This window comes from Zalophus californianus, chromosome 11 (assembly GCF_009762305.2).
Source record: "Zalophus californianus isolate mZalCal1 chromosome 11, mZalCal1.pri.v2, whole genome shotgun sequence".
Classification (NCBI taxonomy): Eukaryota; Metazoa; Chordata; class Mammalia; order Carnivora; family Otariidae; genus Zalophus; species Zalophus californianus.
The window spans coordinates 70,833,580-70,853,719 of record NC_045605.1 but is presented as its reverse complement, the minus strand read 5'-3'; the positions used below and the strand labels follow the sequence as shown (position 1 = coordinate 70,853,719).

General features: G+C 38.8%; 1 protein-coding gene across 16 annotated transcripts in view; it reads left to right on the top strand.

The window, feature by feature from the left end:
• The window catches only part of SOX6 (SRY-box transcription factor 6), a 652,457-nt gene that overhangs the window by 590,580 nt on the left and 41,737 nt on the right, over window positions 1–20,140 (top strand). For all 16 annotated transcript variants that reach the window (XM_027580197.2, XM_027580203.2, XM_027580196.2 and 13 more), the window contains one exon: window positions 16,136–16,244. In XM_027580197.2, the coding sequence (XP_027435998.2) occupies window positions 16,136–16,244 (109 nt within the window). The remainder of the gene's footprint in view (window positions 1–16,135; window positions 16,245–20,140) is intronic.

The following is a 20,140-nucleotide window of genomic DNA, read 5'->3' as shown; positions in this document are numbered from 1 at the left end:
GCACACTTCTATGCAGGGCTCTGGAGTGTAGCGTAATACCTGCAACTACCTAGCTTCCTCCTGTGTAACAGGGGCTCCTGAGTGTGCACCTCCAGTGGTAGGGTCTCTAAAATTTTGCATAAGAATTAACCCTATATGAAGGAGGTAGCATAGGCTAGGGAGCTGAGAGACAACCAGTACACATTAATTCAGAATCTAATGCTGATATCTTTTACCTAAATGGCAATACAGTAAGGTCTTAGACCTGGAGAGCTTCCTAAGTTACATTTATAAAATAAATGTGGACTTACTAGACTTTGGAAGCCAGCTTGGATCCTGATCTTCCTGATTTCAAGACCTGTACCTAAAACTCAGTCAAATCTCATAAATTAAGCTGTGCCAAAGAGTAGAAGGAATTCAGCTTGGGCTTTAAATCTCAAGACCTGCCTTCTAGGCCTACCTCTGACTCTTAACTACCATCTGTGTGATCTTGGGGGTGTCTCTAATCTTACTGAGCCTCAGTATATTCTATAAAATTAGGATGCTCACTCCTTACAGATAACATGAGTGTGTAAAAGGACTTAACAATTTTTAAGATGCTGGTGGTCACTGAGGCTGAGTGTGTGCCATATTATGTGAGGAGCAAGATAACTGAGTCAGTGATTTCAGCTTAGAAGGGAATTTTATGCTGTGTGCCCCCTGCCTCCTGTTTTACTGAAATGGGGTAGACTCAAAGCTGCCTTAGGCTGATAGCATACATAAGTAACATGCCATCACTTTTTTGCCATAACTAAAACAATTTTTTGTTTATCATCTTTGTGGGTAGTGCTGGAAAGGAGAGGATGTAGAAAGGAAGTGAAATCCATTTGAAGTAGATCAGGTTTGTTGTACCAAAGATCTCTGGAGTTTAAAGGAAACATTTATTTTTTTCTCAAAGCATTACCTGAGGACTAAGAATTAGCTGTGCAGATGGGTTTAGTGATCAGTATAATATGGTGAGATCACAGCACTGTGAGAGTTAATGAATTTCACCTGGTTTTGTACAAACTGGTTTGCCAGAATCACTGCCATGAACATATAATTTAAAAAAAATACTGTAATGAGGGGCACCTGGGTGGCCCAGTCGGTTGAGCATCCAACTCTTGATTTTGGCTCAGGTCATGATCTCAGGGTCGTGAGGTCTAGTGCTGTGTCGGGCTCCATGCTGGGTGTGAAGCCCTCTTACGATTCTCTCTCTCCCTCTCCCCCTTCGCTCTTTCTCATCTTCTCTCCCTCTCCCCATTCCCCCTCTTAAAAAAATAATGTAATGAGACAAAAAAGATCTATAGATGATGTTTGAGGGAATATTTAATATTGATTTATCTTCAAGTAGAAACTGTACTAAAGAATGAAGTTTGCAGTCAAATCAGTTTATCCAGGAGAAGTGACTGTTTAAAACAATAGACACTGAATCTTAAAACAACTCCAAGTACAAAGGTTGAGCGCTATAAATATGTTAGTTGGGCTTCAAGGGAAAACTAATATTTCAAATCAAACTAGATTCCTAAATAGATTATATTAAGACTTATTTGTTTATTTGGTCTGAGCAGTCTAATCCTGCCCTTCATAACATATTACTAAAAAGAGAACACAATCCACAATTTGAAGCCTTATGTAAATTACAGATTTTTAATATGCTAGTCTTGATGTAGGCCAGAAGGCCGGCCAGTCTTATCAACAATTTTTGTTTTGCTAGTCTTTTGGTCACTTCAGCTATGGAAAATTGAAATTTTAATCATATAAAAATTGAATATGAGTTTTATCTAATCAGTGAAAAAAGATTGTCTTTTTTTTAAGGTTGTGCTCTCCTTTGTGTCAAATATATATAGTAGAGTTAAATGAGAGCTATAATCTTAAAACTTTGATATAATTGTTATGATCTTTTCTCAAGTCATTAATTGGTCTGAAAATTAAAAATTAATAATTCTACAGAGGTTTAAAGACTGCTAGATGTCATGTTCATGTGGGAAGTGATTTGTTCTATGAATAACTGTTTTTTCCTTGAGACTGTATAAGTCCATTGTAGTTAACATTAGGCAATCTTCAGGAGTGAGTGAGCCATCTCTCTGCCCCGTGTTCTGCTCTGGTTAATTTTCCAGGTTTGCCCCTGTTTAGGCAGACGATGGAGGACAGGGACAACCGCTACCCAGCTTTAGGAACAAACATGCGCTTGCTTGCTGATGGTCCAGTAAGACAGCCCCTGGAGGGGTTGCTTTTATATCATTTAGAAATTTTTACCTGTGGTCTAAGTGCATTCCCTCATTCTATAGGAAAGATGGTTTAATTACACTGAAGCCCTTGCTTTTAGACTGGGCAGTCAGATTCCTAATTTTAAAATAATCTTCCTATTTAATTCCCAAATTTGAATTATAAGACCAGGTTCTGATTTATGAACTAAATCAGATTTTCAGCTCCAATGTTATTATTATCTTGATGTTTAAATTGTGGAAACAAAAAGCTAAAGGTCAATTTCTGAGTTTTTAAGAAATAAAGTTGGTGCAGTCTCTGCCCTCACTGTTACCACCTAAAATATACTGCATTTCAGTGTCTGATTTCTGAATGTGGAGATGACAACAGCCCTTTTCTTTTTCCTAATATAATAATTACTAAAAAGCTCTACTACCCCAAATGTATTTTAAATGGAAACTATTTCAAGTTTGTGCCAATTAAGGTCAGCTGTGAGGAGCAGGTGATTTTTTTTTTTTTTTTTTTGGCCGTTTGTGGACACAGTGAAAGGGCATAATAAGCTCTTGCACCCATCCTCCCTGTTTGCCGGCTCTCTGGTGACAAACGGCCGATACATGGTGAGTACATACCTCATTTGCATCACGTGCATAATGTACTCTTTCTGGGATATTAGCTTCTCAGGCCTGGCAGTGTCGCCTAACACGCACAGTGATCAGCACATTTTTTGAGGCTGCAATAATCAGAGGAATGCAGCAGCGATGTGGAAACAAGGGGAAGTAACGTGGCGTACCGGTGTGCCCATCATTGTTCTGTTGTCATCGTCCCTAACCAGTTCGGTTTCCCTTGGAGCCCAACAAAAGAGGCATGAATTAAATAGAGTAGAACAACGGACCTGGGTGCAAGAATAAGGCATCTACTCCTGAGCTCCACATCCAGAGAAAAGGAGAAAATAGCAACTACAGAGAGAACAAAGTGCCCTGAAAGCTTTGTGGGGCTAGGCAGATGCTTATGTAATCTTCAAACAAGACGTGCAGTCTTTTTATGAAAGTGTCCAGCCTCATTGAATCTCAAGTCAGCATTTAAAGACGAACAAAGCCAGATATAGGAAATTAACGAAGTCTTTAAAAATATGCAGAACACAAGTTTCTAATAAAATATTGTCTGCTATATTAATAGCACGCTGTTTACAAAATTTATTCTTAGCATATTAACCTCTTCGGGGTTTTCACACGCTTACAGTCCCCAAGCAGTTTCCAACCATATTGTTCAGGATTTCAGCAAGAGTTCAATCCTGCAAGTATTTTGCAAAGCAGTTTGCATGTTCCTGTTCTATAATGTTTGCAGTATTCCCAAATAAGTCTTACACATGAGTTCAATAAATAATTGGAAGCCCAGATGTTTGCAACGGGTACGGCAGATAAACTGTAGCTGTATTTGAAATACAGCTACTTTCCCTTTGTCTTCTCATCAACTTCACAGCATTGCACTCTGCCATTTTCAGTTCTTTTCCAATTAAACCTAGAGGAGCATTTGACATGTTTCTGTTCCCACACGTGCCCCTCTCAAATGCAGCATGTGGAGACATCCTGTGTTATTGTTGCCGACTTGAGATATTCCAAGGAGGAATTTCATTTCTTCACACTGAACTGTAGCCTTCTTTGTCCCTGCAGTTCACCTCCTGATAAGGAAATTGCTCATACTGAGACATGATTTACCACTTCACATAGCAAATAACTAGAACTTCTGTGTGAGCTCCCTTCTTAGACGGAGCCTTACTCATTTCTGGGCCCTTCTACAGCACCACTATAGCAGGTTCCTGTCCAGTGTTCGATAAATAAAGGAAAAACTGTTAGGTATCAGTAAAAACTAAGAACATTCTTGAACTCGCTTTTAAAACATAGCTGGCTAATTTTCAGGAACCAAAAGACACATGAGCAAAATTCTGATTTTATTTCCAAGAGCTTTAGCTTATTACCTTTAAATTTTTGTTGATATTTACATCTCCCTCCCCGTGCAGTTTTTCATTATATAGCTAAAAATGGTTCTTTCTACTTATATGTCACAGTTTCTCTCTCTTTTTAATAATCACACGAACTCTTGAAAAATACTGTGACATTATCAGAGAAAAGTTGTTTTATTTTTTTTTTTAAGAGATGGAAGAGTATTATGGCTACATTTGGGAATTTTTAATTTGTATCTTATTTAGTCTGGTGTACAATGTGACATCAGTTAATTGTACGTTATTTTGTGGTAACTACATGTTAACTCTGTTGGAAGTAATGGTAATTATACTGTAATTGATATCAGTTCTCCCACATCTTTGGAAAACCATACAATTAACACATATCACCACAGTTGGGCACTATCTTTTGTCCTTTGTAATGTTGCCATGTTGGAGTACTATTTTGAATAGGGTCCTAAATATTTTCTTCTTCTTTTAAACTCATTTTAAAAATTTCAATTTTAAAATGATTTTTTAAATTTCACGACATGAAAACAGTTTCCAAATTTTAATTTTACTGAATTTTAAAGCAAAGTTCTCCCACAAATAATCAGACATAATCTTGGGTTATTTTTATTTTTATTTTTTTATTTGAAAAGTCATTTGTGACGTCCCTTGACCTTAGTACTTCCTATTTCCTGGAGGATAATAATAGAGTATACAAAATCTTAACATCAAGGAGTTAGGTTTTTTTTTTTTTTTTTTCCTGAAGAGGGGCCCTTTTCTTAGTAATCTTTATGTTTATGTTACTTTGTTTTCAGACAGAAAGGGATTTATTCTGTGCTAGTGCCACCATAATGAATGCCAAAGTAGGGAAATGAGGCATATTTATGCCAATTTCAGGCTACAATGTCTCCCCTCTGATTTTGCCTGCCTCCTTCCTTTGCCTTCCCTTCCTTTCTCTTTGTGTCCTCTCCCTTCTGTTTACTTTTGCCTATGGTGGAGATGGAATTTCAGAAGCAGCAAATAAATCCTTTTTGGCTAAACGTGACCATGGTTTGGAAGGCTTGTTTGACAAATGGATTATCTTTGAACGATTTCCTTGAAAATAGGAATAACTGCTCAAAAACTTTTTATGACACGGCAAAGTGATTTTACCACTGTACGCTGCACCTTAAGTCTCAGGAGAATAGAGTTGAGTATCCCAGAATCATAAGATTTCAGGGCTAGAAGAAACCATAGAGATAAGTTAGGTCAGCTTCCTCATTTTACAGATGAAGTAATCAGGGACTAGCATAGTTTGTAAAGAGCACACATGATGCCGAGTAGTTCAGTGGAAGGAGCAGGAGACGGAGTCTGAAGGCTAAGACGTGTGTTATAGATCTGTTACTGGTTAACTGCTGGACTCTGGGTTAGCATCCTGACCTTGTCTCCGTGCTCTCTGAATAAAGACGCTTTCACGTTTCCTTCTAGCAACATGCTCCCTACTTTTCTTTTTAAGGTGTATGTTATTTAGTAATATACATATTTCTTTACATTGTAGGAAAACCTCTTAGGAGATGTGATATATATATCTCTCATAAATTAAAACAAATATATGGTGGCAATACCTTACATTTTCTCCATCCTTTGTATTTATGTTTTTGAGAAAAAAAGTCTTCAAATTTATCAGCTTGCCAGCTAAAATTGAAATAGAAAGTATATTTTTGAAGAAGATATTCATTCTTGGTTTATATGGCTTTGGTGTCTTTAACTTGAGTAAACTGCATCTGTGTTTCCACAGATAATATTAAAAGGTACACATTGTAAATTAAATAGGTATCTGAAATCAAGTACCTAGATTTTGAAAAAAAAGAATTCCCAACATATTTTTTTTTTTTTTTTTGGACAAAGACATTTGCTTAGCTGGTCATTACTTTTATTGTGACACTCTTTGTTGATATGAAACGTTAGAATAATAAAGTCTTGCTGGTGCTTTAAGTGGAGATAAAATTCACCAGTTTTTAAAATCATGTGTTCAAATTTCATAGGAGTTCCTATACTTTTTACAATGAATCTTGCTGTGAACTTGTTACTGAAGCAAACAGTTAATCAGAGAATATTCAGGAACAAATATGCATCATGCCTCTGTAAATGAATACAAAGTTGGAAACCGCATATAAGTAGGAGTTGGGCTGCCACACAACTGGATTTGCTTAAATCTGAACACTTTATAACTCTACTTGGGAATTGCAAACTTATAAATAACCTTGCAATTGGTTAAAACCATATTAAAACCATATGAATGAGACAGAAAGCATTTGGTTAAAGGGGTTCAGTAAGCAGTATAATCCTGATGAAACTAATTTAACTCAGTGGCTCCCGAGCCTAAAAGGATCTCATATCTTCAGAGTTAATGCTACTTTATCGTTTATCATTTGATGATCAGTGACAAGAGTCTAAGTGTATGTTACAGGAGATATATAGGGCGCTGTCCTTGCCAGGGGTGTGAGGAGAGAACTTGCTTAGTTTGGTGTACTCTTCAAATCCTGAGGGAAACTTGTCATACATCATTTGAGAATGTTTTTGAAAGCTCCATAAAACATACCCACAAGAAGCTCTGCAGACATTAGTTCATTTCAGCAGGCATGTGCTGCATGTTTCTTCTATGGTTACAGGGTACAGCCCTCGCTGAAGATAGAGAGGGTCAGGAGACATTTTCCCTCCCCCAAGGAGCTTATGGTCCAGTGGCATTTTTCAGCATGCTGAGAGGTGATCTGAACAGCTTAAGTCAAACGGTATTGATTTTATATCTTGCCTCAAATGTGAATCTTCTGGAATCTTGAAAACTTTGGCCAAGCCATTACAAGTCTTCTTTCCCTTTAACAGAGAACTTCCTCTTCTTGAAGAATCCTAGATAGATAGATAGATAGATAGATAGATAGATAGATAGATAGATAGATAGACAGACAGAGTTGCCAACTGCTGCTAGATCCTAATGGCAAAAGCTTCCAGATAATTGTTTCTGAGGCAAGTAAGACAAAAATTTGTTGCCTTACTATTTGCTGTTTTTTGGAACAGCAGTGACAAGAGCCTTTTATGATGGAAAAGGCGGAGGAGACATTGTATTCGTTTTCTAGGGCTGCCATAACAAAATGTCACAACTGGATGGCTTAAACAACAGAAGTTTTTTTTCTCACAATCCTAGAGGCGGGATATTCAAGAGCAAGGTGCCAGCAGGATCGATTTCTCTTGAGGCCTTTCTCCTTGGCTTGCAGATGGCTACATTTTCACTGTGTCCTCACATGGTCTTTCTTCTGTGAGCACACGTTTCTAATGTGTCTCTCTCTGCATGTTTCAAATGTCTCCTCCCCTTCGGGACACCAGTCAGATTAGACTGAGGCCCAACCTAAGGCCTCATTTTAATTTAATCACCTCCTTACAGACTCTATCTCCAAAAAGAGTCATATTCTGAGGTGCGGTTTGGGTTTCAACATGTGAATTTTACGAAGACACAGTTCAGCCCCTAACAGCTATCTTGGCTTAGTTTAGGATTTCTCAAACTCTTGTGAAGCTATTTTCCTTGGATTGCAGTACCTAAGGATCTCCCATGACCAAATGCTTTATGTCTCTGTTCATGTGGTTTCACCTGGATTATTTTCTTTAGAGATGTTCTTGTTTCTCTAGGGGAATTAAACTGAAATTAATATGATTTTGTTTAACAGTTTATTCTATTGTCCTTTCATAAAATATTGGCATTATTAACTAATTCGAAGAATGAATTGTTAATGATGGATTGCTAAGGAATGTAACATAAGAATGTAAAAGAAGAATATTCGAAAGTTGTGGTGGTGGTTGAGATTTTAGGTAAGATTCTTACAGCGCCCTTTTGAATAATAATAACTAGGCAGTTATTCTCACTGTTTTCAAAAAAGACCTTCTAAAAATTAATTTAATTTTATTTAAAAGTAAAATTAAAATGAATGAAGAGATTTTAGCAGGAGTATCAGGATTTAGCAACCAGAGTGCCTAGTATGTGCCAACATAGTGAGAGGCACTAATGATGTACAGATAACAATAGATAGACACTGCCCCTTCAGGAGTAAGCTGGGGAGACATGTAAACAGACATATAAACCAATTCTTGTAGCACCCTTTCTATAAACATGATGTGGTGGTGGAACAAAAGAGAAAGTGACAATTTGTGCACAGAGCTAGGGGAGGGCAGTCAACAAAGGAGTGTGTCCCCAGGAGAAATGCTTTAATTAGGCCTACAAAGGACTAAGTATGATGTTATCAGTAAAGAAAGGGCATCCCAGAAAGAAGGAATGGCATAGGCAGATACACAAGGCCATACAATATCACAATTCTGTTGTTTGGGAAACTCTAAGAAGTTCCACCTTATTGGAACAGAGAATATAAACTGGAATGCATAGGACATAAAGCTGATGGGGAGAACAGGAGCCAGATCATAAAAGGTTGTACAAGCTCTCCAGAGAAGTTTGGTTCTCCTTATACAGGTGATGGGGAGTAGTGAAGGCTTGTAAGCACAGAAATAACAACATCCAGGTACTACATGGTTACTAAGGTTGAGATTTAAATTTAGTTCTGTGATGCTTAGCAACCAAGACAAAAAGGAAAGCAGTTTTTGTTTATATAGTTGCCTTGTTGATACAGGAGAATGGATATTGGCCTTTAGATCGGGACACTATCTTCATTAGTGTTTAGCTTTGAAACATTTAGCAAACACTAAATAATATCTTTAGCGTAAGTGGATATTTTATGAGTTGCTTTATTTTTGCTAAGCACTCACACATATAATCTCTTATTTCATCATCACAACCCTGCAGCATGGGCATTTTCTATTTTATTTTACAAATGAGGAACCGGGCTCAGAGAGATCACATGGTAATTAAGTTGTAGAGTTATGATCCTAAATTCACCTCAGCACAAATGCTGATCTAAATTTTGGTTAAGTGACTTAAATAAAATAGAAAACAATCTTTCTGAAAAAAAAAATCTTTCTGACGCCTCACCTTTTTCTCTTGTAAAACTGATAGTCATAGTAATAGTCTCTTTGTAGTATTGGCATAAGGGTTAAAGAAAATACTCATTGGAAAGAGCCTTGCACATAGTATATGATCGTGAGTGACCCTCTTTTTTACCTCCACTTCAACACATGTATTTATGCTATGAGGGCAAACATAGTTGAAAAACTTAGGCCTTAACTAATTCATGAGTCCTAGCACAATTTTGGTGTTAAGGGTGTATTAAAAGCTAGACAAATTAATAGTTTTAGCTGACAAAATGTCATTTAACAATGAGGTTCGATAATAACCCTCATTTCTCCCAGCCAGAGTCTTTATTACCATGATTACTGACTCTGCGACCATCAAAATATCACTATGAAAGTAAATCCCAGTGCCTCCAAAATAACTCCTTCCAAACGAGAATTGCCTTTTTAAAAGTACATGTGGTTACTTTCTAATGTAAAGCCTACATTTTTGATCCTTCACTAAATTACTAAATGTATTACAAAGGCTAGTAAATAAAGGCTAATAAAGTGATACAGCTTGTCAAATCAATAAAAAGGAAACCATATGTGTGCTTAAGTAGTATTTCTTGAGAATCACATCATGGCAAGATATGTCCAGAGCAAGGAATTAGAACAAGTCTTTCAGAGTAAGATACAGACTCTCTCTCTCAACATTATACTTAGCATTGTCCTGCTTAAAAGAGAGAGAGACACAGAGAGAGAGAGAGAGAGAGACCTTTTTATTTTGAAAGATGCAAGTGCTAAATTGCAGAAATTCCAAGTCAGACTGAAAAACCTTTTTTTCATAATAAGTTATAACCTCTATTGTGTTCTTTTAACATTGCTTATTTGTCTTTTTTATAAAATATTTAAGATTTTTTTATTTCCTTGTTTTGATTATTATTATATATATTGCCCTAAGAGACATCACCACAAGGGGAGTGTTGAGTCTAAACATCTCTATCACAAACTTGAAATATTAGAAAATTGGTAGTTCTTGCTTGTTTGGGACACTCACTTGTACAGGGCTTTTTGTCTTTTTTTTTTTTTTTAAATGTAGGTAAATCAATTATGTGGCCTTGTAAAACCTGCAAATATTTATGGGCGCTACTACTAAATGACGTGTAAGATATATAGAAAAGGTATAAGACAAACCCCTGGCTTGAAAAATCTTCTGATGTTTCAGGGGGAGACTTGGAGGTGCAGTGAACCAAAGCTCGATTTTTTAAAGTAGTGTATAACTAGGGGCCAATTATATAGGGAAGACTAAGAACTTTGCATATCAGAAAGCAGGTAGCTCAGAGAGGTGATAGAATTCACAGACATCTTGGGTTTTTCAATATGAGTAGAATTTGGCAAGGAAGAAGAGAGTGGGAATGTTATCCTAGCAGCGGTGAGGTGAGGAAGAGAAGCAGGCGGGATCATGGTGGTATGGGAAGGTGAGTAGGATCCTGTCCACCCCGAGTGGAGGATGCATGATGGGAGAGTTGTAGGAACTGGAATTTAAAATGACATGTGGAGAGCAGTGTGTGAAGGACTTGAAAGCCAGGTAGAGGAGTTTGAACGGAATGCAACAGAAAGCAGGAAGGCGTGGAAGGTTTGGAATCCAAAGTAGGACCCTGTGAGGAGTGTGCACAGATGGACCGGGAGGGCAGCGCCTTCATCAGGCAGCCCAGAAAGGAGGTGGTGACGGTGATGTAGGAGGGCATACCTAAGTGCATAGGCAGTTAGTGATGAGGGGATGGGAGGGAGGGAGAGGAGGGACCTGTGCCAGGGGCTCTGTGAAAGGAGAACCAGCAAGCCTGGATGAAGGACTGAGCATGGAAGGACAAGGAAAGCAGGGAGGCAAATAGTGGTGATGTAAAGAGAGGGCAGAAGGGAGGTTGTGTAAGGGGAAAGCTGCTTTTGCAGGGAGTCTTCGCTTTCAGTTGACAAAAGTTTTCCTGGGTTGGAGAGAAACTAAGGCCGGGATCTGGGATGAAGTGACAAGACTTCTTTCTTGGGGAGTTCTCAACGACTTAGACAAAGCTGGAAACTTTGAGGATAGATAACTATCTCAGGACACTGTGCCGGCCTTAGAGAATTCCTATTCATAATGCAAGTATTTGTTCTTATTCTCAGAAAACTCTGCTTCAGGAATACACATGAACGTGACTGGCAGCTCTGCAGTATTAACTTTCCCTGCAAAACTCCTTATTATTACATATTTGAAAGAAGTCTTCAATATTTAAATATGTATTTTAGGATATAATAACAAAATTCTTATTTACTTAAAAAAGACTCATGCCCAAATCCCCACATAGGAGATAGGTGATCTAAATTTGTGAGCATAAAATTTTCTAATTACTCTTATCTAATTACTATTATGTATATATATGATATGTATACATTTATAAAAAATATCGTAAAATATTTATATAAAATGTATATACACAAATATTCTATAAGCAGACTAATTGAGCATCAGTATAGAGTATACTAATATAAGGTACTTTATATGTGAAAGTAACATGAGAGAATTATTTTTTGCCCATTTTAACTGCAGTGTAGGTAATGGCCCCTTCGGTATATATTCTGTGGCTGCTATGAACGACCCCCCATTCAGGCAATCTTTAGAAATGAGCTTTGAAGAAAGGTTGGTAAAGTACCCCTCATCTAGACCATTGGAATAAAATATATCACATCATTGTCCAGCCATGTCTAGTTGTCAAATGAAATGTAGTTGTTTGTAAAGCAACCAGCAAAAAGCTTCTCAAGGGCATTTACTGATCTCCACTTGAGTTTGTAGAAAAGGGGACCTTGTTGAAGTGAGTCGAGGTCTGGTGTAGGCCGGTCAGTGCTGGTAATCCTGAGGGGAGGGTGCCCAGCGCATCCTGCCGTTCATGTGGTGTTTTCCAGGAGATGGCTGCAATCAGTCATCTCACAGATGGTTTGAAAAAGGCTTGTCTTGCTGGCAAGCAAACTGTTATTTAAGTACACAATCCACTCTACTACTGAAACAGTTTTGCCAAACTTATCCAAGTATTCTAACATGCTTAAAGATGGTATAAATATCATTTATTGCTAGCAGTTTTCTTCAGACTATATGGAATGTCTTCCTGCTGCCTGATCTAAGTGTCCCAGTTTACATTATGGCCTTTACTGCCTCTGTTTGATGGAGTGATCAGTAAAAATTTAATGACACTATAAAATAATAAAAATGTCATTAATTTACCACGGATCTTGGATGCAGTGGTTGTAAAGTTACATTAATAAACAGAATATTTTTTACAACAAAAAGCATTGTTACGGGGGAACGTATAAATAACACACATAAATTTAAGAGCAATTTTACTGTTAGCACACACATTATTATGGAATAGCCAATAAGTGTATAAAACATAGTATATAAAATTTTATTAAAATATACTGTGCACATCAAAAATTTAGCTTTTATCTAAGTGCAAAGAAAAGCCATTATTGTGTGCTTACTGTTTCATTGCTGTTCTTTCCCCATATCACAATTTTACATTTGTTGCCAGTAAGAGGAAGTTGATTTTTTTTTTCTTAGATGGAAGCAAGGCTCTGTTCTTTTAGTCACCCCAAATCCATTCTCTTTCTCCACCGATGCAAAAACAAAATTGATCAATCTTGCCATGGTAGGGAGGGAGAAGTTGCTAATTTAATGCAAAGTTAAAAATAATGCCCAAGGAATTGAATGGTTTGTTCAGTGACTCTGGAAATAAGGGATAATAATGCAGCAGTCTATCTGTCATCAGTGAGGCTGCCCCATCATTGACTCTGATAATATGTGAAGATGATGGATGTCAGCGTCTTGTGGCTTGTGGCATTGAACATCCATCAGCTCTCACTAAAGGGGGCTTTATCATTTCAATATCTTTACTTAATATGCAACATCTATCTCATACATCATAATTTCAAAGCACTTAAGAGAGCCAACAGTCCTACAACACAGCAGAGCTGACTTTCAGACTTTAATTTTTTTCAGTAACTTTTATGTTGCCTGCATGTTTTGTGACTGACAATGCATAAGTAAGTGTCTGATGACATCGCTGCATGTAAAATGCACATTGCGCCGTCAACATGAAGATTGGGGAATTTTCCTGGGGGGGTTGAGATTCAATTAACATTAAGCTATTTTGCTTACATCTCCAAAATATCTTACCTGGGAGATGTACATTGTGAGAGCTAGTTCAAGTGCGTGGAAAAATCTGGAGCGAAGAACATGCCTCCCGCTGTCTATATGTGGTTGATATAGGGGCATACCCATTGGCACTTAATGGCCAGAAGTTGAAGCCTCTTGGAACTGAAGTATCTTTGAACGAAACTCTGTGCCCATATCCACAATCCTGTATTTACCAGGCTCATGTTCCACTTCACTGGTAAAATCTTTGCTTAGCCCAGCTGCCTGGAGCTAACTTGTAGACATCAGGCCCTCTTCTTATCTTATGGTTATGTGGCTGGCAAATAAATATTCTGAGCTATTCTTTGAAGAAGGAAATCTTCTGGGAGACTAGGTAGAAATTTATATGAAAGGGCATGGCTTTGCAGGGTCCTTCTTTAATCTCAAACACAAGTGCTTAATATTACCAAATATAAAATGCAGCCCACTGCCCCAAACAATTTTTATCATTGATTTATTTTCTGCCTGTTTAACAAGTGTTTCATGGGATATTCTTCCTTGACTTCTACTCTGTCAAAATATTGATATTTTATAAGGAAAGTATCTCTGCAGAAGAATGTTTTTTTCAATGAAGTCAGAAAAATGTATGACTTCAAAGACACTGTGAATGTGTTGTTGAATGTTCTGAATGTTTTTTGTTATGATTAAAAACAAGCTGATAATACTGAATTGTGAGTGCACTTCATTTTTTATAAAAGAAAAGATATTATCATCATGTAAGCTTTGTTGTCTTAGGATTTTACAAACCATGGCATGTAATTTTCCCTCTTCTCCTTCCTTGTCAAAATATTGATATTCTTTCAGGAACTTTATTTTTTTTTTACTGAGAATATTTTCCGGTAAAATCAAAGAGAATGAATGACTAGAAAGATACTTGAAATATGCATATTGATAGGTAGCACGGTCTGTTGATTTTCAGAGAAAGTTGTTTTTCCCCCCATGAAAATACAGCTAAAGGTTGTTCTTCCAAGAAGATTGCAGGTGTCACATCAAAACTCCTTTTGCATTTAACACAGGGAAAGCATTCACATGCAAATATTTGAAATGCGGAACAATGTGATAAAACAAAGGTTGAATATTTTGCTTTCCCTGGTGCTACTCATCTTCACTTTAATTCTTTTTCTTTACATCGTGACAACCAAAAGTGCTACTCCAAAATAGAAATTGGCTGATTAAAAGCAGCTGTCCTTTCCTCCCTCCCCCCACCCCGGCCGACAATGTGTGAAACTCCCACATGGCTTGTGGTTGCTTTCTGTCGTGGCCTGCATCTGGGTTAATTTGTTCTTGTGCTGCAGTGTTTTCACATAAGAAGATATTGGGGAACCATGCCTAATTTGCTTTTTATTTTCATTCTGTTTTTTATAAGTGTCGTATTTCAGAGGTTTGCCCATAGCCCACTATTGTAACCAGTTAGCATTACCCAGTTGGGGAAATTCATGATTATGATTTTGCTGCAAATCTTTCATAGACGTGGTGCTAGATTGAAGCAAGGTTTATGCTATGTTTTCTTCCAACACAGATTTCAACATACTCCACGATGAAGGGGAACTGGAAGACTTCCTGCACAATTTGACTGATGGGAATTAATTATAGAAATATAATGATATTCAAAAATAATCATATTAGAAAGCACAAATGTAGTGAGACTGTACAAATGAGACACAGCCTCTATCAAGTAATTGTATGTTTGCTCTTTAAGAATATTTCCAAGTTTCTAAACATCTTACAGAAGAGAACACTCACAGAGTGTTTCCATCTAATGCCGAACATGCTCAGTACAGAACTAGGTCATTGAACAATAGACTGAACAGCAATCAGCACTCTACTGCTGCATAATGCATTAAGTATAACATGCAGAAACCATTCCCGGAGCTGGAAGCTGCTATTTCATGTCTGTAAATTCAAGCTGACATGACATTTAATATTGTTTCATAGTAATGAACAACAAGGTCTCATTCATTCATAAGCACCACACAAAGCCAAGTTTGAGTCTGGAGAGTAGCGAGGAGGCGAGAAGGGGACACGCGCTGTGTTTTTGCAGACAAGAACACCATCTTAGTGACGGTCAGTGAGCCCTCGGCTACTGATCCAGAGAGCGGCAGAGGGAGAGTTCAATGTGATATTTCAGGCTCCTTCTCCTAGAAGAGCTGGTTAACAAGTATAACATCTTTGAGTTTCCCTCCTATAGCGGCAGGAGATTTTCACTTTCCTCACTCAATGGCTGGGCTAGGAGTAATCTCCTTTTTACTTCTCGGGGAAGTTACAGTGGAAACTCCTAAGCAAAATAAGAGCATCAACGCCATCATCTCGTCTGCCTGCTTGGAAACATTTGTTTTTGAAATCCTCTTGCCTAAAATACTGATTTGTATTTTCCCAGGAATACCAATACGAACTGTGATCTCTAATTGAGAAAATTCCTCTCCCGTTAATTAGCAGTAGATTTTAATGGGAATTGCTCTTTCAAGTTTTGCACTGCAGGCTCAAACCTTTCACTTGCATTCCTTTTAGACTACTGGAGCAAATCCCAGTGAGAGAAGATGCTCAGTGCCGCCCGGTGGGCTTCCTGGCTCCGGTTTCCTTCCCTTGCAGGTACTCTGCTTTAGACGCGGTCAGCACTGTGGGTGCCACCGTCAGGCTTTAGCGGAACCTTCCTGAAAGCTTTTCTGAGCCCCTAGTTGATCAGAAATGACGTTTGTAAATCCAAGTTTTGCCCACAAAGCAAGATAGAAACTGGAAGGAAAAAGGGGCTGCTTCGGAAGCTAGAATAAGCCTCTGATTATTCTTTCCTCTAGGAAAGAACACGCTTTGAGAATTTGGGGCCCCAGTTAACAGGAAAGTCAAGTGAAGATGGAAAGCTGGGCCCCGGTGTCATCGATCTTACGCGGCCAGAAGATGCAGAGGGTGAGTGGCTTTTCCGTAGCTCTTTTCTGCTGCTCTGGGCGGTTGTGATGGTGCAACTGAGTTAGCTCTAGGACCTTCTACGGGCTTTCCTGGGAGTACCGGCTGGATTCTTTTTGGCAAAGCAGAAGAAATTTTAGCCTCCATTATATATTATAGCTGAGGACGTTGAGAGGTAGCTAGATCCTATATTACTGAACACATAGCCATTCAAGGACTTCAAGGTGCCACTTTCCAGTTTTCAAATAAAAGGGCCCTCTGCATTCCAGTGAGTAACAGAATCCTATGTGTCATCCATGTCACTGAATTCTTGTTAAAAAAGGACTAACATACAAAGGAGGATTTTTTTTAACCCTAAATCGAGTGAGTCCCAGGAGCAGTCAAACCATTTTGGGAACTCAATGATGGTTTACAGCAAATCTCGCATAAAATTAATAATTGCTCAGGCAAGGCCCAGCCTGTGCCTGAGCAGCAAGCATTACTAAAATCTTTTGAAAGTCTGGATGGAAAGACCAGCTTCGCTCTCAGTGGGTTTACCCACAGCACTATCAATGCCTGTCCACCTCTCTTCCCTTTTTGTTTGTTTGTTTTAAATGCACAAGCAGCAAATCAGCAGAAATTGCTCCCCAGAGGCTGGGTACAATTTATGAGTTAGGTCAGCACTTCAGTAGTAATGTTGCCTGGTTATTTACTGTGTCATCACAGAGTAGGGACTGGTTTTCCCGTTAGCTGTTCCTTTGGCAGAATCCCTCCCACCAGTCAGGGAAGATTAATTTGTTCTCTTCAGAGTAACACAATACTTCACCCAACTTGGGTCCCAGCTGAAGTTCTTTAGTTTGAGGAGACGAATCTTACTATTATCCTTTACTGGCAGAATTTCTCCCAGGACCCTAATCCCCTGAAAATGCACGAAGACATTTCATAGCCACATCTGAACTGGGCCTGGCTTCTGGTGAGAGCTTGGGACCAGCCCGGCAGTTCAGAAATTCCTGGCATGAGCGCTAAAAAATGGACAGTATCAGACATTAGGAAGCACTTCAGAGTTTCCAGAAGGCAGATTTTTTTAATACAAGTAGGAGAGACTGATGTGTAATGATAGTCCTGGGGACAAGGTATTAAACTCTGATTGGTATGTGTGTGGGGATTGGGGGCAGTGGGGGGGGGGGGCGGGGAAGGACGGGGAAGCGGAAGAGAAAGAAGGCGGGGGAAGGGAGGGGTGAGGAGGACTCAAACCCAGATACACACTCGCTGACTTCCATGAACAGCGTGTACCCAGAGCACAGTGACATGGATATTTTATAGACACTTAGAAATATAGGTTTTTCCTCGTGAGGACTGAGGTTCCTTGGTCTAGGGGACCCGTTATTCAGGTTTGGCCCGGCTCAATTTTGTGGCAGGGTCGTACCACAGAGTACCTAAGTCTTTGACTGTACACAGTGAAATAATATTTTTCGTCACTTTGGAGTATTCAGTCTGTTCATCTTTCCAGAGACTAGGAGGTACAGAGTTCCATCACCTTACCCTTGTTCCAGCAGTCCTCTTCATTTGTCATTTTTCCTTCTTCATTTGGCTTCTTAACTGTATAATGGATATACCCATGGTCAGTTACCTCTCAATAATGCTAACGATTTAGTTAATGATATTATGGGCTTGGTAAATTAAAAATCATGATCGGAGTTACTAACCATTGTGAAAAGAAAAAATGAAAACCTTAACTGTAGGGAAACATACTGTATAGAAATATTTTTGGAAATTCCATTCAATACCCAGATCATCTGGATTCAGATCAATTTCCTGGCTACTTTGGTTTTTGTTCTTGCTGTTTGTTCGTTAGCAAACATTTTTGAAGCACTTACCTGCTTTTTACACATATTTTCTCACATAAACCTTATACAACTCTGTAAAGAAGGTATTATTATTTCTTTTCCACTTTAACAGATGAGAATATTAAAGGTGAGAGGAATCAAGTAACTTGCCACAGGTCACAGAGAGAGTCAGGATAGAGCTGAGAGTCGATCCCAGGCAGCCTAGCTCCAGAACCCATGCTGCTGAATACTGTGCCGTACCGCATGCCCTGTATACACAGATAAATCTGTGGTGCCTTCACTTTTCTGAACAAAGTCCTTGTGACCTTCCTCAGTATGGCCCATTTCCTCTCCCCTAAATATAGCAAGTCTTGCCGTACCCCAGCTCTCGTGTTACTCTGTCACACAGAGCAGCAGTGCCTGATGAGTGTAACAGTAGAAGGGCTGTAGTGGCCCAGGAGCTTAAGGAGCGTGTGAAAACCTCCCTTCAGAAGCTTGCCCAGAGTTGCCATTGAGACCTCCTGGGCTTTGGGGGGCTGTGAGTTCATGAATGGAGTCAAGTTACTAGCTCTCAGATGGACAGAAGCGCACTGCCTTTGTGAGGACTGCTGGGGTGGGCAGCAACCTTCTGCTGACTTCAGGACATTTCCTGGCGTCTGTTCAAGTAAGAGACGATTGCAAAGCCTGCTGGGGTTACAGTTCCTATTAAAGTCAGAGCAGATAGCAGGTACACATGATACTTTCTCTACTTTGCTCCTTCACATTTCCCTTAACAGGAAGAGTAGGAAGGGACTGCAATAAAAGAATAACTACAACTTATAAACTCCTTCAATCAGTTTATGGTCTAAATGAAACAAAACAAAACAAAACATTACTTAAGTGTCTACCATGTGCCAGGACTAGACACTAGATAAACCAAGGGAAGAAAAATGATGTGTTCCTGACCTCTTGGAGTTTAAAGTCTAGTGAAGGAAGACAGAAGATTAAAAGGGGAGTATCTACAGACAGACAGGCATAATTATCACCGAGAAAAGTGCTAAAAAGATCAAGACTTCGTTATGCTGCATAGAGATTCAGAGTGAAAGCTACTTAGGTCAGCTCAATTGGCAGGTGGGTGCTGCAGCCCTAGCCTAGCACGTCACCTCTCCTCAGTCCACACATGATCACCTCCATGTTTCCTCTGGCTTGGCACAGCAATTAAAATGTTTTCCTCAGCTTTATTGAGATAGAATTGATACATAACTCTGTAAATTTCAGATGTACTATGTGATGGTTTGGTACACATGTATGTTAGAAGATGATTACCACAATAAAGTTAGTTAACACATCTGTCACCTCATATAATCACCTCTTTTTTATGAGAAAATTTAAGATCTACCTTCTTAGCAACTTGCAAGTGGATAACACAGTATTGTTAGTTATAGTCACCATGCTGTGAATTAGCTCCCCAGAGCTTATCCATCTTAAAACTGAACATTTATACTCTTTGACCAACGTCTCTCCCTTTTCCCTTCCCCCTGATCCCTGGAAACCACCATTCTACTCTGTTTCTGAGTTTTCCCTTTTTAGATTCCACATATAAGTGAGACAATACAGTATTACTTGTCTTTCTCGGTCTGACTTATTTCACTTTGCATAATGTCTTCAGGGTCCATCCATGTTGTTGTAATTGGCAGGATTGTCTTCTTGTTTGTGGATGAATAATATTCATCCACAAAAACTCCTTCAAGAGTTTTGTGTGTGTGTGTATGTATGTAGATATATATATAGAGAGAGATAAAGAAAATGTGATATATATATGCATCCATCAACGTACACTTAGGTTGTTTCCATGTCTTGGTTTTTGTGAATAATGCCGAACAGCCATCTTAAAGGGCTATGCTTTCCTCCCACTTGCACCCCGTCCTCCTGTGAGGCTTCTGAAGAGACCAAAGTACGTCAGCTTAGGAGATGAGGGCCTGTTCCAGCTGGGCTTCCCAGGAAAATATCTGCCAGTCGTGAAAATGCCAATATCACTTAGTAAGCAACTTGTGGACCTGCTTCATAGCTCTGAGCATGGAGGCAGCAAGGGAAAGGTCACCCAAAGAGGCAGCT